Source organism: Schistocerca piceifrons, chromosome 4 (assembly GCF_021461385.2).
Source record: "Schistocerca piceifrons isolate TAMUIC-IGC-003096 chromosome 4, iqSchPice1.1, whole genome shotgun sequence".
Taxonomy (NCBI): domain Eukaryota; kingdom Metazoa; phylum Arthropoda; class Insecta; order Orthoptera; family Acrididae; genus Schistocerca; species Schistocerca piceifrons.
In genome coordinates this window covers 352,403,493-352,428,130 of record NC_060141.1, presented here as the reverse complement: position 1 = coordinate 352,428,130, position 24,638 = coordinate 352,403,493, and the positions used below count along the sequence as shown (strand labels likewise).

Below are 24,638 nucleotides of genomic sequence, written 5' to 3'. Positions count from 1 at the left end.
TGTTTGCTGCTGGCTGTATTTTTTATCATTTTCTTGACATGCTTGATAAGGATAAATTACTTGCTACCTTTCTTTACATTTTTCTAACACTAGTGATCAATAATGCTATGATACCTTTATGATTGATGATTGCTAATTCTGCATTCACTGCCGTGAAAATGCCAGACATTTTTGCTTTTAGCTGATCCAATGCATGCCCTGTGTGTGAGGGTTGTCTAATCAGTTTCTCAAGGCAATTTTCATAATAAAAAAGAAATGAATTCAGTACCATGCCACAAGCTTTGTCCCCTCACTTCTGCTCCGAATCATCTGTGTCACCCATCTGTAGCTAACAAATTGAAATCTCTCACTATTTATAATAGCATAATTGGGAAATATACACAATATGTGCCAAGCTTTGTCTGTAGTACTTCACTACTTTGATACTTGCTGTGAATGGACGATAAATACATTCAAGTACTTTTTTCAACATACCTTTGTTGCTTCATTCCAATCTCAGTCATGCGTCTTAACTCCATTTATCTTATTAGAGATTACTCGGCTTCCTGTCACTGCATTGTTGTCATTATCAAGGACTAAACAGTCCCTGGTTTATTCCACTCTCAAGAATTTTGCTCGGTAACTGGGCTTTTCTTTGCAATAAATGCGAAGTCATCATTTGTATTCAGCATGTCTTACACATACAAATTCCGTTCGGAAGTAAAGATTTCATTGCTATTTATGCCTGGTTACAGCCAGCTATCTGTTTGAGGTATTATTTGGACATCACTACCATTAATAAGTGAGAATAAGTCTGGGAAATTACCACAAACTCTGTTGCAGATAACAATATTAGGTTGCTTTTTTTCCTTCAAAGAAAGTTGTTTTCTTCTATAAGAAACAGCAGGTAAATTACTCTTAACACTCCGGCTTATTGACTTGTTAGAGGTCGACCCCCCCCCCCCCTCTCTCTCTCTCTCTCTCTCCCTCCCTCTCCCTCTCCCTCTCCCTCTCCCTCTCCCTCTCCCTCTCCCTCTCCCTCTCCCTCTCCCTCTCCCTCTCCCTCTCCCTCTCCCTCTCCCTCTCCCTCTCCCTCTCCCTCTCCCTCTCCCTCTCCTCTCCCTCTCCCTCTCCCTCTCCCTCTCTCCCTCCCCTTCCAATCTCTCTCTCTCTCTAGTTGTCATGTTACTACACTGAATCTTTTGGACACCTGTCCTGTTGAGGTGACTCAACAGTTTTCCAGCCAATAGTGCAGGTCAATGAATTTGGATTATGGAAAGTCGCAGAATTGATGGTGCCACCAGTTTAAGCCTCTTACACAATTGCAAACGAGAGGACAACACCCAGTCCAACAGATTACATTACGAGATATATGCTGTTCTTCCACCTTGCAATCAGTGATAGCCTTCCTCATCAATTTGTCTAGATGCCAAAATGAGCTGAGGATAGTTCCTCAACCCAGCAAAGTTATCATTGGTGGCAGTATGAACCACAGCTTGCAAGTTGCACCAGTTGTGTTCAGCAGCAGCCAGTAGATTCTCCTACGAGACTTTTCTGACATATATATACCAAGTCCGCACTGGCCTTTGTTCCTTACTGATCACTGTTTTCTTTATGGGATCCATCATCCGCTTAATATTGGAGCTCGCAATAGTGAACAAGTCCTCCATCTGTTTAAGTCTAATGTTGTTGGAAGGTACTCCTTGTCATAACAGAAAAGTTACTTTTGGTTGTGTAGGCGTCTTATCAGCAACAGGAACACTTCATGTCAGTAGTTACAGCATACAGAGGCAGACATCCAGTCGGTTCTCCCATTAGCTATCTGACCAAAGGCCCATGTGCCCTCCCGGCCCCTGTCATTCACGTTTGGGTAATGATGTACCACTGCATACACCTGATAGCTGCTACAGTCCAAGGAAACAGCTGAAATCTGTTGACCGTGACCAATACAGCTTCTAACTCCATGAAGACGACAGTTAGCTTCCCATCCATCCGCATACAACAAATCCAGTTGATTGGCATCTTGCATCATAAGATAAAACAGTCTAAACATCTGAAAGAATCTAAAGAAATGACACACTGTAAAAACTAGTGAACTAAATATGATGTGCAAATTAAGCACTGCAACAGCTGTAAGTGACACTCTATATATGCCCTACTTGACAGATGAGGCAATAGTGAGCTAAGTCTTTGAAAAGGCTGACACACTCAAATAAGGTACAGTGGTACCTATTTTTGACTGGAGCCATATTACAAAATTTGTTCACACAAGGCTAGCTCTTGGAGATACCAAAAAAGGAAAGAAAAATGCTACAGCACACACAGATAAAAGCTACCAAACATTCTTTTCCATTGTATTAAGTAAAATAAATGCTTTGCGCAAACTAGGTGCTGCAACTTCTAAGAATGCTGAAGCAAGTACTTGTACTATTACTAATCACTCGATTTACTGTTCTATTCTTATATGTGTCAAACAAAAGTAATTGTGTAACTGCATGTCTGAATCCCTTGCCATTGTGGTCTTTCTGTAAGATGAAGAGTTAAGATAGTGGAATTGTTTCACATGAAGAGTTAAGACAATAGAATTGTTTCACAGTATGTAAAAATATGAGGGTGGATCAAAAAGTAATCGAGTAATTTAATAATGAACATGCAACAGTTGAAGTAACAATTGAATTAGTGCAGATCATATGCGAACTGTCCTCTAAACAACCCCATTCAACATAGTCAGGGCTGTACACGTTTGCACCATCGCTGAATTCAAACATCATGACCCATGATTTTAAAGCTGTTTTAGCCTCACCCAAGCCATTGAATTTGTAACCATGTAGGATCAGAGTCCCAAACAGGCGGAAGACAGATGGGTCCAAATCGGGGCTGTAGGTTGCATGAGGCACCACCAAGCTGTGTATTTTTCCTGTCACTTAGATTGTGAAAAATGACATGTGGCATGTACATTATCATGATGAAGCTTGCATGGGAATGCACTTAGCTGGGGATATAACTTACAATATTAAAAAGTGGGAAGAAGGAAAACTCTTTAATTTTTCCTCATTTGCTTTTATACCTGGATTCAACAATTGTGCAAATGTTTACAATGTTACGTGTATGTTATTAACTTTTTTTATAACACAGGAGGCATTATTTACTGATGATCCTTATATATGTTATTATTCCCAACAACATTTTTCTAAAAAGAACACAATACAAGCCAAAGATGACCACTCTTGTTATTATGTCATTAGAATGAGACAGGACCGACATCAAATGAACTTTGTTACGTTGCATGCAGACGTTTTGTATTATTACCTTACTGTTATTTATAATCTCTGATGTATTTCAAAAGACACATAATTTATTCAAACACAATGCTGCAACCAAATTCCTCGAAGCAAAATGAGAAAGAGGAAGATGCAATTTTCCTTGCTGCTGGTATTCATTCTGTACGCTTCAAGATCTGTGTCCAACTAAAGGAAAACTATAAACTGTTGGTGAAATACAATGAGCGTTTATCAATTTTTATGTATGTCATCACATACATCAAAAATATGGAAAGGATAGATTGCTACTCACTGCTTAGAGGAGGTGTTCAGTTGCTGATAGGCATAATGAAAAAGACTGCTGAAATATTTCGAGCTTTTGGGCAAAGTCGTTCTTCCAAAAGAGAGAGCGCTCTCCCTCCTCCCCGCTCTCTCTTCTCCCCGCTCTCCCCCCTCCCGCTCTCCCCCTTTCATCACCTCCAAGCACAGTCCCATGACACTTACCTAGCAACCCTATCCTGTCCCCACCATGTCCATGACCCCACAGGCAGCACAACATCTTCCCCCACCCCTATTCTGCTCTCCCCATTCCCACCCCATGCCAACTCCTTACCACCACCACCACCGACCCACCCACCCACCCACCCACCCACCCATTCCAGAAGATTGCTGCTAACGTCAGACACTATCGCAGTCGGGTCCCAGCGCCCAGCGATATTGGTCATTTGTGTGTGACTTGTGCTTGTGTGAAGGTGTGTGTGTTTTCTATTTTGGAAAAAGGACACACAGTATTTTTTTGTTGTACGTATATTATGCGACTCTATGCTTCCTCTTTGAGGTGAGCACAATCTGTCCTTTCCATGTAGTTGTTATTCCATTCTGGACTTTCCGTTGTTTCACTTCACCACATACATCAGTTATTTTAAGTATAATATTTTATACTTACCATGCTTACTTTACGTTTTGGCAGCTTAGACATGGATTGTATGTTCCAGCTCATTTCCAGCATCACCAGGACCTTTCCTCAGTTTTGTATCAGAGACACTCAGCCTGTACAAACAGCAGCGCAATACTGCTCATCCAGTTGTTGTTCACTGCCTCTCAGGAGTTGGCCGGACAGGTCTATTTTGTCTGGTATGTGCAGCAGTGTGTGAAGTGCGAGCTGGCCATGGATTACTGGATTTGGTGGCAACCACCGCTATTATGAGTACTAACCGCAAAGGTTCTCTGCGCGATCGTGAGCACCTTAAATTTGCATATCAGTCTGTTCTTTATTATGCACAGGATCTGCTTATGAAACGTGAGTAACAACAATAAATCAGCAAATTGTACCTCTATCTGTGTTGTCATTTTCTTTGTAACAGACATAAGTGTATTATGTTTTTGTGCTGAGCCTGAAGAAAGGTGATCACTAAATTGCATCATTTGAAGAGAGTGGTACTTTGTTTATTCATCCGAAAAAGTCAGCCATTGTGGATTATTATTTTTGACACTACACCATCAACTGCAGTGCACGTTTCTTCTTGCTTCTCCATTGTAAAATTAATGTTATGCCGTATTTATTTTTATATTTGTTCAGCTGTATACTAACAATGGAGATTCCGTCCTCTCGTTACACAAATGTGCAGTAACTGAAACATTGTCACTTTGCTTGTTAAATTATGTTACAGCAACAGTACCTCTATTATCTTATTCTTTAAGATGTTTGTTATATTTCCTTTGCTTCAATTAGAAGTTTGATATTCAGTCTGGATTTCTGAACCATCCCTAAGTCTAGCTCAGAAAGCAACTCTTGTATGATTTTTAAAAATTATTAGCTGTGCCAGGCATGTATTGCAAAGCAACTTCTTCTCTCTAAGTAGGTGTACATTTACAAAGCAGACACATTTACACATACAAAATAAATGAAAGACTGTATTATGGAAAGGAAAGTAGCTACTCACCCTGTAGCAGAGATGCTGAGTCACAGATAGACACAACAAAAAGACTGTCTCTCTCTCTCTCTCTCTCTCTCTCTCTCTCTCTCTCTCTCTCTCTCTCTCTCCAGTGTGTGTGTGTGTGTGTGTGTGTGTGTGTGTGTGTGTGTGTGTGGTGGTAATGAAGGTCTTAATGGCTGAAAGCTTTATTTGTGAAAAGTCTTCTTGTTGTGCGTATTTGCGACTCAACATCTCTGCTATATGGTGAGTAGCAACTTCCCTTTTCATAATATTGTTATATTCCATCCTGGATTTTCCATTGTTTGAAATGAATGACGGTGATTTTTGTGTGTTACTTTAAATAAGAAAAAGTTCAGTCACATGCTTTGGGGTACACACTACATTTGATCTTCCCATATTCTGCAAAAAAATATATATATATATTTGCTGTCCCATTCATGAGCATGCAATGTATCAATTGAATATGTAAAAACCATAGACTTTCCAGAAGCAACTGAACTTATACCTTGTTGAAGGTCATTAAGAATATAAGGCAAATTAGGAACTGCACTCATTTGGAATGAATTGATGGGAATGCGTGGAATAAGCACATTTTCTCCTTTTGACTTGCCATTCAGAATTGTTGCTGCAATTATGTTTGGGATCAACTTTTGGCAGCAAGCCTGGCTCCATTGCACAATCATGGTGGATTAATGTAGTGCTAAAAAATTAATGGTGCAATGATTTTGATTGACAATCTGTGGTGGAGGCACACCAGAAAGTGTCAACAAATTTAAAAACTCGATTGGACATTTTAAAATTTTATCCACATTCTTCATACTGTCAATCAATTTGTAGGTGACAGACTCATCCGCAATTTGTTCGTAACTAGTGTAGTTGATAACTTTGATGTCAGTGTTTCTTGCTGCCAAAATTGTACTTTTGCAGGACAATTGGTGAGTTTTGCAATTGGTGGCAGTTCATGGGAAAGCTTACTGAATTAATTATTTGGTCAATGAAACAATTACATGAAAAATCAATGGAGATGAAATATATTTGGTGTCGGCATCTACCTGTACTTTTCCATCACCTATGTCCAGTAGCCATTTTGAAAATATAGATGAAGCAGTGCTCTTCAGATTTAGCGTATTTTGGTCTTTAATGTGAGTTTTGCCACATATTTCATCCATTTTTTTTTTAACAAATTTCTACCCTGCAGTTTCATCTGATTTCTGAGGAAACGTAATTGTGCCAGTAACTGATTGTCATTTCAAGAAAAATTACTGTTGCTGGCAACACTCTGATACTTTTGCTTGTTTTGCATTGTGCAACTCTAGAGAGGACATTCAATGTATCTGTGGGTTTGAACTGTGTGGCATAGTCTTTGACCTAAAAACATCTTGGCAAAATTACTGACTTACTGCAGTGCTCATTTCCACAATGTGATTGATACATTGAACCCAAAAATGAGAGATAGACTGTGCTTCATGTCTTTAAGTCGACATTTACAGGAAATAAATACCAATTGGCCATTTTCAGACACCCCTTCCCATCACCAACCCCAGTCCTAACAATAATTGGGATATCTTACTCACACAGTTTTTTTTTTTTTTTTCTTCCATATAATGAGATGTGTAAACCAAATTTGGTTGAAATTGTTCCAGATGTTCTCGAGTTAGGCTTTTATGTCGTGCCTTTTCATACGCACCCATAGGGGTACTAGGGGTGTCTTACCATGGGAAGAAATTTTCCTGATAGCAGGTGATACATGTGACAATTTTGGCAGAAATTCCTTGAGGTGTTACAGAGATATACTGATATGTCACTGCGTTGCCCCACCCCTTACCTTCCCTTACATCAAACTCCAGGGGTGAAATATCACTGTGACAGTCTCCAGAAAGTTTAGTGACTTCATAAACTGTGGATTTGATACTAATATTGGCCTTTAGCCGAATATTTTTGCGTGTCTCGTCTTCTAATCCCCATCCCACACCCCTAGTGGTGGTTGGGTTACATTATCACCACGATATTGTGATCACACAAATAAATGTGTATAAAATTTAGTTGTAATTGCTCCAGGTGTTCCTGAGATAAACTTCTATGTCACCCTCTTCTCACCCCCAGCCCTATGAATAATAGATAGTTCTTACTCCCACAGAAACCTTTGTAGGCATGCAAACAACCACACAAGAAAATTTGAATGTAATGAGATGACTGCTATAGGAACACATAAGAAGACAAACAAATATTCATTTTTATGTATTGTATACACTTCTGAATTACATATCAGTTTGCTGCGATGAATCTGAAATCAGGAAATCATTACATTTATTGTTAGTGCATCTTCTGTGCCTCTGATACCTGTTTGTAAGTGATATTGTTTCATCAATTTGTAATTTTGTCAGTTTACATTAAATGTAAAGTTCCTAAGCTGGAAGTGAAAGACTTTTTTAAAAAATAGAAAGTACACTTATAAGTGTTGTCCCATTTTAGGTCTATGTACTTTGTCTACAATTTTCCCAATGATTAGGTTCTACCCCTAAATTGTGGTACCTGATCATCCGCAATGTCCCTATTTGTTGCACCATGGTCTACTTTATTGAAGTCTTCTCTCTCTCTCTCTCTCTCTCTCTCTCTCTCTTTTTTCCATGTAGTTGTTCCTGAAGACTTCCATAGTATTTGCCATTTATTACCTAACCCTATGTGAGGTAAAGAGGTAAAGCAAAGAAGAATCGGTGTTACATCCCAGAAAAAAAAATGGCCATATACTATCTTACAAATAGCCCAGAACTACCAACCTTCATCCACTTTTTCAGTTCTATTTTCATTTATAAGCATAGCACTGTGGACTCACACCTGATGCACTGTAACAAAAGAGTGCACAAAATCAGTTTTTTTGTCATTTATTTCCACAGTTAATCCGTAATATAAAAATGGACTTTGACTTTCACATGAATCATCTTCAAAAGATGTACGGCACCTTTGGATTGAACACTCATTTCGTATTTGTTGAAAATTATATAGCAGACTATTACTAAACACTCACAAATTTCTGATAAATTTGTGTTGGCAATAAAACATCCGACTTTGCAACATGATCTGCTTCTCAAAGTATAACAATTTATATTCCCCTATTTCTTCATCTTTTGAGGCACACGTCAAAAGTGTCAGTTCATTAAAAAATAATAATTCAGAGATCAGCCTGTACATTAGCATTTTTTGAAATAGTGTGCAAGAACCCAAAGTCCGTATAGTATTGTTGCTATCTTTCACTCTTGGTACAGTGGGTGAAATTCAGGAATCCTAAGTGAAACTGAAATAATTATGTAGAAACAAAATCAAACTATCAGTGTGCATCCTGTCATGAACAGAAGCTAAGCCCGCTCATTGCATGTGATCAGTGGCAGGAGAATTAATATTATGGCTTACTGTGGCAAACATTCTGACAACATTATGGGTGACACCCCAACAAAAACTAAAGTGCACATTGCACTCTAATTCTTCTGTTGTGAAACTTATCTAAATTCTTCTAGCAACTGTACATATTCTCCCCCATAAAAATGTGAAACTTCAGTGGCTCTCAGCATATCAAATAACATAGAGCTGGGTAACATCCTAGACAACTGTCAGTATTTTAAAAGGTGAAACCCATCAGTTTGCAAGGCATAGATGTGACGAGAGGTTGCTGTGCATGGCAGTGTAAACCCTTAGTGAGTAGGGCTGTGCTGACACACAAACTAAAATATGGTGCACATATAAGTACACCACAGAACGTAAACAGTCAGCACCATCACACAGCTAAAGATGACCACCAACAGACAATATCAGCAGTGAAAAACCAATGACAGGTCATCAAATAGCCCTAACACTCTCCCACTAATGTTTAACCAATTCTAAACAGAATTTCTTTATCTTGGCAATAATCAAATTACATATCTATGTTTGGTGATGCAGCTCACAAGAAATCTTTGGATGGTGCAGCTTTACTCATGCCAGGAAAAGGTTTTAATTTGCACTAACGCCCAGACATTTTCCAGTTGTTGATTTTCAAGTTCTGTCAAACAGTTGCTTATAAAGTGCTTTGTGATGTTTCCAAGGAGGTTAGGAGAGGACATTGTGCATTGACAAGGACATGTTAGTTAAAGAGCAATATTACAACAGCAAAGAGGTCTGCTTTGCATTCTCTCATGGTGGAGCATGATGTTTTTATCTTACCTGCAGACAAAAGCATTCTTACAGCTCTGCTAGACAAGTGGATTATTACTTATGTGCATTTTGGTGTGCAGCCAAGTTGTTGGTTCAGTTTTTCTGCTTGATTGTATGACGACAACCCAGTGATCTCCTTCAGGTGCTACACACTGTATTGTCATCTGTAATCCCTGCCTTTAACATGGAGGACAGATGCCACTAAATGTTAACTGAGGTAGCATCAAAGCCCCTAATGGCCCTATTTGCATGGAGACCTTGGCTCCCTTAGATTATTAGGTTATTTACCCCTGCCCAATGCATGTAATTAGCAGTTTTCTACTTTGTTGCCAAAACTCTACAACTCTTCAACTTTCTCACTTGGCATAACTTAATCATCTTTCTCATTTGGGTTTGGAACCAGACAATGGCAAAAGACCTTGAAAAGCAGATATTCCTGCTATGTTAACATCACACACTGCATACAGTGGTGAAACTTGATATATGGGCAGTATGTGAAAATATTTAGTGTAAACCTAAAGGCAGAAGCGCTGCATTGTTGACAGATAAACACACAAAATGTACAGAGCTTTACTTCGCTAGTTTTTGGAATATAATTTCTTTCTCAAGCTACAGGAGAAAACACACACACACACACACACACACACACACACACACAAACTCAAACTCACTGGCATGCACATGCCTGTCACACTACATTGTGCTAATCTGACTGCCAGCTCTTTCTTGGCCCATGGTGTGTGTACCGCAGTGAGGTGGGGGTGCAGTGTGGGGTGGGGTGAGACGAGGGATGGAGAGAGGCAAGAGGCAAGGAGGATTTTGGGGGGAAGCGTCTAGCAGCTTGTGGAAGAGGGGGAAGTTGTCTGTGGGCTAGTTGGGGTGCACATAGAGGAGGCAGGTGGCAGACAGCTGGGCACTCAATTATACAGACTGGGGGATGAGATGGCAGAACGCAACTAGCTGACACGTATTGGGTCAGGATAATAGGAAAGGAGTGGTGTGTGTGTGTGTGTGTGTGTGTGTGTGTGTGTGTGCACGTGCGTGTGTGCGTGTGTGCCCCCCCCCTCCCCCCAATACCCTCTTTGCCTCCCGCCTCTCTCCTCACCTCACCCCACACTGCATCTCCATCTCTCCCCAGTACACTCACTATGGGCCAGGAAAGAGCTGGCAGTCAAATGAACCCAATGTAGGGAGACAGGTGTGTGTGCAGGGGAGAGGGGGGGGGGGGAGTGCTTACACACACACACACACACACACACACACACCTTTTTTGTGTGTATCTGTCGACGATGCAGCAATTCTGCCTTTAGGTGGACTCCTAAAAAATTCATTATTCTCGACCAGAACTTTCTATACATTATTTAGGTGTTAATCATTTTCATCAGTGCAACGTCTCTGAAGGGAATGTAGAGGGGACAACTGTTGCTAATACCAGATAGTCTAAGCCATATACCTTACAGTAAGTTGCAGAGTGTAAGTTTAAATGCACCTACAAAAGTGTTGTTGTTATTGTCACATAGAAGACAGTGTAATTAGATGAATGACGAACACTGACTTGACTTAATGAAGGTTTATTCAGCACTTGCACATACAAGAGCGCGGAGCAAACTGCCTCCGGCCAGAACACATACAGTACTTATACAGCTACAGCACATTCCAGTACAGTGATGCTTGACATTTGTGGATACTTCTAGAATGTACTCAAACCGAATATAGACAAATATATACATTAAAATTGTACAGTTCAGGTGAGTTTTGAACTCGTGGCCCTCCATGCAACAGTTTAGTGTCATAACCACTACACTGCTACTCAGCTTCTTCTGTGACATTGCTCCCTCTTTAAGAGAACAGCATCTCGGTGTTACGTTGTCCTAGTCCGGGAATGAGTCATCGGTCCTGCATACTCCAACTCCTGATGACTGATGCTCGCCTTGACAATGATCATCTTAGAATTCTTTTGCCGCTACACTCTTCATCACCTTTCCGCTTGTTGCCTGTCGCTGGAGCTTTGAATTTACCCTGGGTTGCAGGACCCTTGTAGGGCTTCATTCGAAGGACGTGGCCCGTATCTCTGATTTTTCGTCGTCTTGTGTCAGGGTCAAAATCTTCAACTTCATAAGTAACATCAGACAACTGTCTTACGACCTTACAAGGTCCAAAGTAGCTCCTGAGGAGCTTGTCAGAGAGACCAATCTTCCAAACAGGAGTGAAGGTCCAGACGAGGTCACCAGGCTGGTAAATAACAGGGCGATGGCTCGTGTCATACCTTCGGTGATCGTTTTCTTGAGCCTGCAGTATGCAGAGTCTAGCTAACTGCCGAGCTTCCTCATCTCTGGTCAACACCTGGCCAATTTTGCTGTTGTTGGCGTCATCAGGATGTAACGGAAACACAGTGTCCATCGTCGTAGTCGCCTCATGCCCATGCACCAGGAAAAAGGGTGTAAATCCCGTGGTGTCTTGTTTGGCGGTGTTGTAGGCAAATGTCACAAAAGGTAGCACCTCATCCCAGTTGCTCTGCTCAACATTGATGAACATTGATAGTATGTTGGCCAAGGCATTCAGCTGTTCTTCAATTAACGGCTCAGCGTTTGTTACGCACATGCGTCTTGGAAGGATCTGCGGTTCTCGACAACAGTTAACTATCCACAATTCACCGAATCCGTTCTTAAATGAGACGACAGAGTCTGGGATGACCAAGTTATCCTTCAGTGGTATGCTTCTCTTACATTCCACTACAAGCTCCATGGGTTGATGCATGGCATGACACATGACAGTTACCTTTCTAGTGCTGACTGCAGGAATGATTACTTCATCCAGCACACATAGTCTCCACACACTCGGATAGTATCTTCCTGTCCACAGTATCTCATCTCGTCTAGCGTAATCTTTTGAGCGACCACAATCTATAATTTCCTGAGAAGCATTCAAAAAGTACCATCTGAGAATGACGTCATGACTACACTCTTGTAAGGCAATAAATTCTAAGGACTGTGTATGGCCAGTTATACCCACACGAATGGTACATCTTCCTGTAGGTTTTACATATTTCCCATTAGCCACCTTCAGCAATTACGTTTTGCTGTTAACAAATACGGTTTTCTGCAACTGGCGCGGTACTTCTCCAAAATGACTGAATATGATGCTCCAGAGCCCACAAAAGCTAGCACTAGTCGGCCATCCATGAGAATATTGACGTAGTTTCCTATCATTTTTGTAGTGATCGACGGCAGAGGATTTTTCTCTTCGGCGGCCTCACCTCCAAGGAAGGTTGCACCCTTTAGTTATCCAGGTTGTGGTGGCTAGGTGATCAGCTGGAGCTTCTAAACGGTGATGGAGACCTTTCTCAGCTTGTTGAGGAGTGTCCTCTCCAGCGACTAGCTTGCTGTTGTGGTGACCTATGTTGTCCTACACCCACATCTTCTTGTTCATCTTTGTCGTCCCAGATTTGGCATCGTAAGATTGGTCTGCTGTCTTCTGGTGCGGGCGTTCTCAAATATCCGCTGCCCTTCTTGAGAATAACACACCACATGTCCCTGTCATCCACAGTGGAAACATATTGGTTGGTTATCCTGGGTCCTCTAGACATCAGTCTTCCTTCGTGCCAAAACAGGTTCCTCATGCAGCATTGTAGGAATGTAACTTCGCCTGGACTCAACATTTTCATCATTTTAAAGGGAAATGAAGGATGAGAGATTGAGTTCATTATCTGTTCCACTTCCTCCCTTATGACCTCTTGAAGCATCTCGGTTTTTTGCTTGCCGTGCAATCAAAGTGCCTTCTGAACTTCCTCTCTCACTATCTGATGAAGAACACATGTGAAATCAGTTGCTTCCTCCACCACAGACATTGACACGACGTTTGGAAGCCGTTCAAACTTCTTGCATGTAATTCTTTTTTGATGCAGTGTCTCGATATATTGGCACCATTTTATGAAGTCATCTGCTGTCGAAACTTCCTTCAGGAATAGGGTTTGATACATGTTCTCAGCAAGGGCCATCATGAGATGTGGAACCTTATCTTCCTCCTTCATTCTAGGATTCACTATTTTCCACAGCTCCAAGACGTCTTGAATGTAGGATGCTGTAGTTTCTCCTGGATGCTGTGCCCTGCACTTTAATTTATCTTCAGCCTTGCACTTCTGTCATCGTGTGTCACTGAAATACTTGTGCAATTCCACCTGGAATACTTCCCAGCTTGTGAACTTCTCTTTGTTCTCATAAAATTGCTTGGCAATGCCCTCCAAGTAGAAAAATACATTAGCCAAACACACGGTCTCATCCCATTTGTTAAATTTGGCTATACGCTCATATACCTTAAGCCACTTATTTGATCTTGGCCATCGTCACCAGAACTTGGGAGGATGTCTCATGTGGTGACACACAGTTGCTGTCATCGTGATGCCCTCTTCTTCTTCTTCTTCTGTCTCCAGTAGATTCCGATCTGTTGAATATGGCTCGAACTCGGGTTTCTTGCCACGTAAACGGCGGCTCTGTCATGGCCTGATGGAAGCCACTGTGTCGTCGATAATGTGCACTATCACAAGTTCCAATACCCAGCGCCTCCACCAGAATAATGTCACATAGAAGACAGTGTAGTTAGATGAATGATGAATACTAAATTCACTTAACGAAGGTTTATTCAGCACTTGCACATACAAGAGCACAGAGCGAACTGCCTCCGGTCAGAACACATACAGTATATATACAGCTACAGAACATTCCAGTACAATGCTGCTTGACTTTTGTGGATACTTCTAGAATGTACTCGAACCGAATATAGAAATTAAAATTATACAGTCCAGGTGAGTTTGGAATTCGCGTCCCTCCATGCATAAGTTTAGTATCATAATCACTACACCACGGTGCTACTCGGCTTCTTCTGTGACACTATAATCATTACGGAATATAATGATACATTAATTTGTGTTTCACCCATTCATTTGTTAATGTCAGAATTGTGTTCAGTGGTTGAAATAAGCTTTGTACTTTGTTCTCTTCTTTTGATTTCTCATTTTGTTATTGTTTCCAAGTAAATGAAAGTGAATGCAATGAAAAGCAGCGTTGGTGCATTCTTGAAAACCATTTAAATATTATATTATGTAAATAAATAAGAGTCTCTCTGCTCAATAATTATAACTAATATTTTTACTGTGACAGCTTAAGATTGTACAAAATTTCCTTGGGAAGGGATATTGACAACTTTATTTACAGCTAAAAAAATCAACAGTACCCCCTAGAAAAGCGGTTCCCAACCTTTCTCACATCATTACCCCTGAGTGCAGTCAGATATTAGTACCCCTCTTCACTTACCATCCTCAACATTAATATGTAATCAAAAGCCGGCCGCGGTGGCCGTGCGGTTCTAGGCGCTTCAGTCCGGAACCGCGGGACTGCTACAGTCACAGGGTCAAATCCTGCCTCGGGCATGGATGTGTGTGATGTCCTTAGGTTAGTTAGGTTTAAGTAGTTCTACGTTCTAGGGGACTGATGACCTCAGATGTTGAGTCCCATAGTGCTCAGAGCCATTTTGTAATCAAAACTGAGAATAAAAAAAGAATTTTGTTTGAACAGTTTCATTTTGAAAATGCCATACAGCAAAATAGTAGCCATTACATAGTTACTGTTGTGTTATGCAGTCAGTTTGTTCACTTATTGTTGCGGAGTGAGTGGTGAAGCTATTTATGGTCCATTGTAAACTACCTGCAACTAAGAGAAGGCATTTTCATGAGATATTTAAGCATATGTGAAATACATGTCTCAATTTTACTGCTGTAAATGGATGGTACAGAATATGTGTAATGGGTGGACTACGTGAAGATGATGCCCATACATTCGCTTCACCTGCTGGAAACTCCAGTGCATTTTTTTACGTGTTAATTCTAACATTAGAAACAAAAAATGTAAATGTTGGTAACTTGCAGTATCACAGCCTTACAGAAGAGTGATAATAGTAATGATATTCCAAAAAATAATGTCAAACAATTGAAAACCCAGGATGGAATGCAACAGTATTGTGAAAAGGAAAATTGCTACTCACCATATAGTGGAGATGCTGAGTCGCAGATAGGCTTAACAAAAAGACTACCACAAATAAAGCTTTCGGCCATTAAGGCCTTCATTAAACACACACACACACACACTCAGGCAACTGAAACAACAAATAATGTCTTTTGTGTCGGAAATGCAACTGAACCATTTTGTGTTTATGCCTCAGAAAATTTCGTTTTATCCCTCAGGGGATTAATTAATGCCAGATTGGGAACCATTGCACTAGAATAAAGCTCCATATTGTTGTGCAGCTATTTCAAGAATACATGTTTCACTTGATCAACAATTGCTGCCTGATAAAAGTATAAAAATTACTCTGGTATTGATGTTTTCCAATAAACCCTTGATGTTTTCCAATAAACCCTGTAAATAATTTCCCTGCTTGATGAAAATTTATAGCCATCATGTAGTTGTGTACCTAATTACCGGTAATTACATTATTTAAACTGATTGCTCGTGTAAAATGCATTGTATATAATGAAAGTTGCTCTTACCCGTATTTCCGAATTATATTGTACTCATATAAAACACATTATATGTAACATAAAATGGCCTGTCTTATTTTTCAGATTGTATTTGCTATTTCTGTTCTATGTAAGGTGTGTACCTTGGGAAGTTATTAGTTATGGGTGCTAACTATTAACTAATGAGGGGGCTGTCGGATAATGTGTAATTACTGCCTCAGGCAGTCAAATGTAATTGACGTAGTCTTTTTCAAGAAATATCCTGACATTTTATCATGAGTATTTGTTTAACAAATAAACAAAGTTGTTTTATTTGGTGTTGGAAATTGAAAACTTTACACACAACTTGATGTTGCCTCATTGCTCCACCACCATTTTCCGATGAGTGTCAGACTCATACTGTTATGTTTTTGGCGGGGACCCCTGCCACAGCAATGCTAGTGCTTTGATCTTTTACATTGCTGTTGTTGAAACTTCAAAGATCATAACACCACAACATGCCACAAGATGATAGTGCAGTTTGGAATTTCACACAAGCAGTCCTAATGGAACTGGGAAACAGTGTGTGTTTACCCACATGTACATGTAACTGAGTCTGCTGAACAGGTATATGCTTTGGTTCTCAGTTATAAAATGCAGCACCATATGTGAGTTCTAGTTGGAAATATACCTGGACATATTGGGAGGTGGTTTGGCAAATGATGATTGTGATCTGAGTTTTCTTTTAGTGTTTCATAATTTTAGCCTATTCCCTTAAAAATGTGTAAAACAACCATTGTTTTAGTGGCAGTAGCTAAGATGGTTTGCATTAGAGGCTTTCCGCAAAAAATAATTAAATGTTGTAAGTTTGCAACAGCTTACCTATGAAGTAATGGAAAATAATATTTCCATTACCCAAGTGCAAACTTTTGTAATGCTACTCTCATCTGGGGCATTTAATTACTTTTTGCAACTTGCCTTTTTTATGTGGTTTGGACATTAAAAGATGGCCAAGACTGCAAAATGTAGCAAATTTCATTAGTCTTTTATATTCCAGTAACAGTATTTCCTGTATACACAGTAGTGATTATCATGCTTTATTCATAACTTAGCTTTACATATTGCTCTCAGGGGGAATCCTGACAAGTTGTTCAACATTTGAGGACAAGCGCAGCCGAGGGGGAAAGTGCCATACACGACATCCTTCGGAAGACTTCCTGCTCGGGCCACCCACTGCTCTTAGCCAGCTACAATCAGGACTCGAGAAAATGGGGTTAGGTAGCTTCTACTCTGTACCTGCTTTAGCCCCTGCTAACTTTCCTTGCTTGCTTAGCTGCAGTCATTTAGAGTACATCATTAGATACGATCATGCTTTACATTTCACTGAATGGGAGGAAACCGAAATGCACAGGCGATAACGTGACTTAAAGAGAGCATGATTGCAATTATATAATGCATTTTTTTAAAGTAGAGACTATGAAATAACATTAGTGTGTGGTAGATCAGTAACTTAAGAACACTCTCTCTCTCTCTCTCTCTCTCTCTCTCTCTCTCTCTCTCTCTGTGTGTGTGTGTGTGTGTGTGTGTGTGTGTGTGTGTGTGTGTGTGTGTGTGTGTGTGTTTTCTTCATCTGTTTTAGCATGCACATGGACAATTAAGTGCTCATGGAAGTGTGTGAGCAGGTATCTGCACACATTTGCTCTTTTTTGTCACATGCATTCATTGTTTATATAGGGTGAGGCAGCTAAGTCATAACACCCCTTGTATCTCCCCAACTGTAATAGATACAAAGATGCCGTTTGGACAGAGAATGGCAGGAACAGGGGCTACTTAAATACATCACATTTCATGTTTGTGCTATTTTTTATTACAGAGATATGAGGCATCTTTGGTTTTTTTTAATGGAACCCTATGTTAAATTTTAACATAACATGATGGGCTTAAAACGATGGTTTCAAATATCATAACATTTAGGCAAATAGTTTTTGAGGCACAGATATGTTCTCGTATCGTGTTCATCCTTTGAAGCGGCGTTGTCCGATGCAGCCTTTCCTGTTCTGTAGAGTACATTGTAAGCATCGCGAATCCATCCTTACACAAACACGCCCATTTACCCGACAATAGTAATATATACTGCGATATTTTGCGCAAAAATTAATTGTGATGTCGCCTAAATATTATCAGTTATTTGAAAACTGTGATACCAAAATAGTAGACAACATACAGTATTAAAATACTACAAGGTGTTAATACATTTTAAGTAACAGAAATACAAATATAAATGAGGAGGCCCTTATTGGTCACAATTATTTCGTATGTGTTTGTTTTTTATTTGAAAATATTTACTATTGATCACAATACAAATCAAATACACATAAAGATGCAAAATACATACTGTACATGATACAAAACTTTACTGAAGCATGTGCTCAAACTGCTTCCCCTCTGCTGCAATGCACATTTGTAGTCGCTGTTCGAAGGATTTGTGAACAGCTGCGAAGGTGTCACGTGAGATATCAGCACACGCTTCGGTGATACATTGCTTCATATCGTCTGGCGTAGTCGGTATTTGAGTGTACACTTTATGTTTGATTGCTCGCCACAGAAAAAAATCAAGAGGGGTCAGGAGACTGGGGTGGCCACTTCACTTCAGCATGTCGTCCTATCCAACAATCTGGGAACTTTTAATTTAAAAGCTCTGTAGCCACACGGGAAGATTGAGCAGGACAGTTATCATGTTAGAACCACATGCACTGACCCGTAGTTATGGTACCTCTTCCAGCAAAATGAGCAGAATGTTTCACAGGAACTGTGCGTAGTTATTGCCATTTAGTATACCTGGAATGACGCACGGCCCCACAATGACATTTCCGATGATGCCAGACGACACCTTAACACTCCACGGTTGCTGATGCTGTACCTGTCGAAGTCAGTGAGGGTTCTCTATTGACCATTAATGCATATTACGCAAATTCAAATTACCATGGTTGGTGAAAGTCGCTTCATCAGTAAAAAGCACCCACTGAAAAAACATTGGACGCTCGGGATCAGAATACAGCTCTCCACGTCACTTTATTGCTCTAACAGCATTTCTTCTGCTTTCACCATACAATAGAAGCATATCTAACTTTTCTTCGTTGGTGTACATGTCTGCTCCAAGAAACTGCGACGGAAATGCTATGTCTCATTACCCCAGCAGCACATTTATACCCTTCTCCCCAGCTACCTCGTGTGTCACCTTGCGGCATTAGCGAGAAGCAGGAAAACAATGCCTTCCCCATTAAGTTCCTCAGTGGTCAACAGGAAAGGTCACATTGGACAGCGCCGCTTCGAAGGACGAATACAATATGGGAACATATCGGTGTCCCAAAAACTATTCGCATAAATATTATGATATACACATATTTGAAACCATCTTTTTAAGCCCATCATGTTATGCTAAAATTTAACATAAGGTTCCATTTAAGAAAACCAAAGATGGCCTCATATCTCTGTAATAAAAAATAGCACAAACATGAAATGTGATGTATTCAAGTAGCCACTGTCCCTGCCATTCACTGTCCAAATGGCATCTTTGTATCTATTAAGGTTGGGGAGATACAAGGGGTGTTATGACTTAGCTGCTTCACCCTGTTTACTGCTAGCTCAATATGATCAGATAATCTTTCAAGAATATTATAACAGGAATATTCTTTGCCACTTGAGGTTTTTGTCACATTCTGCTAGAATTCATTCTAGTATAGAATTAAATTAATTATATTGTAATTTTCACCTAGGGTATAATGCCGAGGTGAGTAGTTATCTTTCACAGCCAACTGTGTGACATAAAAAAGCAAGTCAATCTGAAGCTTTCGGGATAAAGGAGGAATATGAGGGTGAGAAAAAGATGTGTTAACATTGCCAACCACAGAACACCTCCAGGTTCAGAAGTGTTAAGTCCATCTGCCCCTTTTATGTAATTTATTTTGATCTACTGTAGCCTTCTGTGGTGGTAAACAAAAATTATATTTTGGACAGAGATTTTTATTTTACTTTCAGAGCTCCTTGTCTCTTTGCATAATTGTATCTTGGAACTGATGATGTGGTTCTGTGGATGCTCTTGTTATTAAGTAAGAAATGATTTTTTCAAACTTCTGAGGATATGATGAAAGTTTCTGTGTCAGAATAATTGTGAAACGTATGCAAATATTTGAAAGTGAAATTGGTACTGTAGAGGCAACTGCTTGTGATGTGTTCATCTTTGTTTCTTTTGAACATTCTGTGCAATTTTAAAAACAACTATTTTAATGAATGCAGATACTTTTCTTTATTGCAGTAGAACCCATGAGTAGGTACCGTAGGTGTCATGTTTTGAAACATTTGCAGGAACTACTGTAGGGATTTCGATATTGTTTACTATGATACTCAGACTAATTCACTAGGAAGATTTGTGTATATAATTTATCACACTATGCCAAACAAATTTTCAGGTGTAGATACTTAGTGCTGCCCATGCAAAACCAGGACAAGTTGCTAGTTTTGGTCGTAAGTACTTTTCCTTGAGTTACATTATACAAATGAAGATGGATCACTGCTTGTCAAATAAAAGAGATGCTGAGCAGCAAAAAAGGCAATTTGGTAAGTTGTGATATGCCATTTATGAGGTGTGCCGGAAAGTAAACATCAGTTTGGAAAAAAAAGTCATAAAAACATTTTTGAAATGAAAATTTATTTTTATGAGAGAGAGAATTTCTTAAACTCTACATAGTTGCCACCATTGTTCAGACATTTGTCATAGCAGAAACCAGGTTTTCTATGCTCTCTTTGTAGAAGGATGTTGCCAGTGAAGGCAGCCACTGCTGAACACCTTTCTTTTTTTTATTTTATTTATTTATTTATTTATTTTTTTGCATCATTTTCTGATTACAGATATTAGGTTCCTTCCCAGAGGTGAAACTGTCAATGTGGCAATGTGGTATGATACTGTGAAACACTTAGAAAACTTCACTGTAAAATTCAGAATAAATTGTGTGGAATGCTCAAATAAGACATTGTTTTGCTTGATCACAATGCGCATGTTGTCACTCAAAACCTTATTCAGCAATTCGGTTGGGAGCAGTTCAATCACCCTCCGTGCAGCCCTGATATCGCACCTTCTGACTAACATTTGATCTTCAATTTGAAGCGTGATCTAGGAGGAAGCTACTCTGGCAGCAGTAATGATGCAAGAAACAGCATTCAGCAGTGGTGGTCTTCACTAATGGCACCTTTCTATGAAGAGGACATAGAAAAGTTGGCGTCCTGCTGTGGCAAATGTCACAGCAATGGTGACAACTACATAGAAAGATAGTTTAAGAAATTCTCTTTCTTATAAAAACAAATGTTCGTGTGATAAAAATGATTATATGAGGGTTTTTTTTTTCCAAACGGTACTTACTTTCAGGCACGCCTTGTGTGTATTGCGCTCCATCTTGAATTTTCTATAGATCTTTATTTCCCTGAAATTACAGGATGCAATGTTAAACATATTTTTAAAAAGGTTGCCTCCTGAAGAATGAAGGATGAAAACAGTGGTGCTGTCAATTTAAACATTTCACAAATGTTTGCACTATTTTGGGAGGGAAAAGACCCATGTTCTGCTGGGTGTTGAAAACTGTTAATACTGTAAAACCCTAACTATATAAGGCCCAGTTTATATGGTTTTGGGGATTAACAGAGCCAATCATTAATTTCAGTAAAAAATTAATACAACTACCAAATATTTTCGTGAAAATTGAATTGGAATGCTCCATCTTCCAGTGCATTTCTTTTTTTCCTTCCACTATCATGTTCATGCTTTTGAAAAACAAATGATAAATATTTTATTGGTTAGGTGCATTTGCTCATTTTCATTGGCAGCAAGGTCTGTTCATTAGTTTTATTTCTTCTAACAAAACGGATGGCTTCACAGCCCAATGACTGTAATGCATTCTCTTCAGGGTGCTTTGTTTTCTTTGCAAGAATACATGGTCACCTTTCTTCATGCTGTAGCAATTTTCAGTTTTGAAGGTTTTTGTTAAATCTTTCTATGAATTGTGTGAGTTGCAGGAAATGTGGTTGATGGTTTCTGCTGTCAGGAAAAATAAATTAGGGTGAGAGGTTGTATGGTTGACAAGCAGCCCTGTATGAACGGACTGATCAAATTTCTATGCAGATACATTATATAAGCCGATTGGCTGCTGATTTCATGTACTTGTTGCATAATGTGGATAATATCCTGTAGTAAGCGTTCTTGGTTCTAAGCAGAAAGTAAATGCAACTTAGATAACAGGAGATTTGCTTGTTTCTCATATGTCTGTAGAGTTGAACTGCATAGTTCATATTTTGATCTACTCAAATTTTGTATTGTGTTTCAGATGCAGCAAAACAACAACAGGAAACTGAACAGAATGAGAATCCATATGTTGCTGAAAGAAAAGTTCCTCTTAGCAGTGCTGGCAGTAGCATTGATAATTCTTGCAATTCTTCTGGTCGCACCTCCCCCTTGGTCTCTCCACCGTCTCCTTCAACAACATCGTTCTTCTTGATTGATCCTGCTCGATTCAACTTAAAGCCAGATGCTTCTGGGACAAAGATGCGCAGGAGGTATTCACGTGAAAATTTTAAAGTGAAATCAAAAGATGTAACAGAATTGGACATTGGGAAAGATATGTCAGATGATCCACTGAGCAAGATAGATCCACTGTGGCCTCTAAAACGACAGTAAAACAATAGTTCCACGGCTTTAAAAGCTGTTACAAAGCCTGATAATGTTTATATTTTGTATTTATCTAGTCAGTTTTAGTATGTAGGCAATATTTTAGGTACAAATCATGGTTTTTGGAACTAACTATGATTTATCTTTATCTAGGCAGGCTGTAGAAATTATTTTAATGTGATAGTTTATAAATACGCTATTCTGATTTTATTGTTTCACTAGTATTTGTACTTCCTCAGTGACTTTGCATGGAAAGAGAGAACAGTCACTTACGGCATGGACTATTTTTCCCCCCAAAAAAAAGGTAAAAAGGAAAGAAAGCTGTCTCTTCCTTTAAATTGTAGAGTTATTCCTTATCCTAACAACGTATCGTGGTATCTTTGCAAAAATATTGTTAGCATCATCCTGATCTGTCAGGAGAATGATACAAGCTGGGGCCACAGGTTTAATACTTTATGTTGTTTAAGGCTGGAGTTTGTAAAAGGCTGTAAAAGTATTTTTTCGCTGTCACAAACGAAATTAAAACATCTAATGTTGTTACTATTTTTTGTTTAATTATTAAGTGTATTTACTTGGTAGATACAACTCACTGCATGTTAGTTAGAATAGTACAGAATTTTTTGGAAATGGCTAGGTTAGATCAGATCACAAATCAGATGGTACAGAGGAGTCCTTTGATAAACAAGGTGGGCAAGGGGGGAACTTCAGGTGTATTCTGAGAAAATGTTTGTTTCAGAGGCGATACAAACTGCAAATCACGTAAATGCTAAAACAATCAGAAGATCTCAAAGAGTGTTAACTCTCAAGTTGGAATTTCAACATTTCCTGAGTGCACAATGGGTTGAATTTTAAAAATATTGTGAGTGCATATTTAAAAACCAGGGTGTACTGTTGCAGTTGTTGGGCATTGTTGTCATGAGTTCCTGTAAAGCTCAGTGACTCTTAACTGCCCATAGCAATCTACTCACCATAAACACAACACATTGAGTTGACGACAGGCAGATTGAAGAGACTGTTACACATTTAGTTTCAGCCAAAGCCTTCCTCAAATCTGCAGCAGTTCAAACCGGAATGCATTTCGGTTTGAGATGGAGGTGTGCTTGCTTATGTGAAAGAATGTGTGTGTGTGTGTGTGTGTGTGTGTGTTTTTTTTGGCTTTGGCCGATAGCTAAATGCGTAACGGTCTGTCAGACGAACTTCTTAACAGACATTCATCAGATTAGTGCTACTTCACATTTACAAATTACTGTTTACCTGTGAATGTGCGCAATTTTAAAGCAAGCTGCTTTTAAAGCAACAACACAAAAATTTACACTGCACAAAAACATTTATTCGCCCATGTTGAAATAGATAAGATCATTTGGTACGCATTTCCTGAGTGAGTGCACAATGGGTTGAATTTTAAAAATATTGTGAGTGTATATTTAAAAACCAGGGTGTACTGTTGCAGTTGTTGGGCATTGTTGTCATGAGTTCCTGTAAAGCTCAGTGACTCTTAACTGCCCATAGAATATTGCTCTTGTTGTGCTTTCTCACTGTTGTTTAAAAAGAGAGTAAGATAGGGGGAAAAGACGAATAGGAATCTGTAGCTGGAACACTAGGTTGATATCTAGATGCAACATGGATACATGTACTTTCTTATTGTCTGTGAGTTTAAAGCTGCCAAAATTGTAACAAATCCAACCAGGACTATATACACAGTCTTAGCATAAACTGTTCACGTGAGTATTAGTAGCAAACTCTTGTACAACCAGATTGAAGAACAAAACTTTGCTAATGAGCTATAGCCACCAAGGATTCCCAAGTCTTTGAACGATGTGCCACCCCCTCCTTCCCTCCCTCCCACACACACACACACACACACACACACACACACACACACACACACACCTCTTCGAGCACAGACGTGTGACAAGGGACTAAAAAAAAAAAAATAAAAGAAAGAATAATATTATACTCACAGGCAAATGAGCTAGACTGGGTTGAGGAAACAACTTTATCCTAAATTCTAGCAATCAAAGGGCCTACATGTTCAATATGCTTAGAACCCACAATTATTTGGCAGCTATCAA

At 39.4% G+C, this 24,638-nt stretch overlaps 1 protein-coding gene across 3 annotated transcripts in view; it reads left to right on the top strand.

Moving 5' to 3' along the window:
- LOC124794725 (tyrosine-protein phosphatase non-receptor type 23) overlaps window positions 1–23,109 on the top strand; it is a 162,754-nt gene extending 139,645 nt beyond the window's left edge. The window contains exons 17-19 of one of the 3 annotated variants that reach the window (XM_047258319.1): window positions 4,235–4,539; window positions 16,983–17,129; window positions 22,226–23,109. In XM_047258319.1, coding sequence (XP_047114275.1) covers window positions 4,235–4,539; window positions 16,983–17,129; window positions 22,226–22,575 — 802 coding nt within the window. In that variant the 3' untranslated portion in view covers window positions 22,576–23,109. The remainder of the gene's footprint in view (window positions 1–4,234; window positions 4,540–16,982; window positions 17,130–22,225) is intronic. The other 2 variants (XM_047258321.1, XM_047258320.1) reach the window with 2 other exon arrangements.
- Window positions 23,110–24,638: the final 1,529 nt, after the last annotated feature.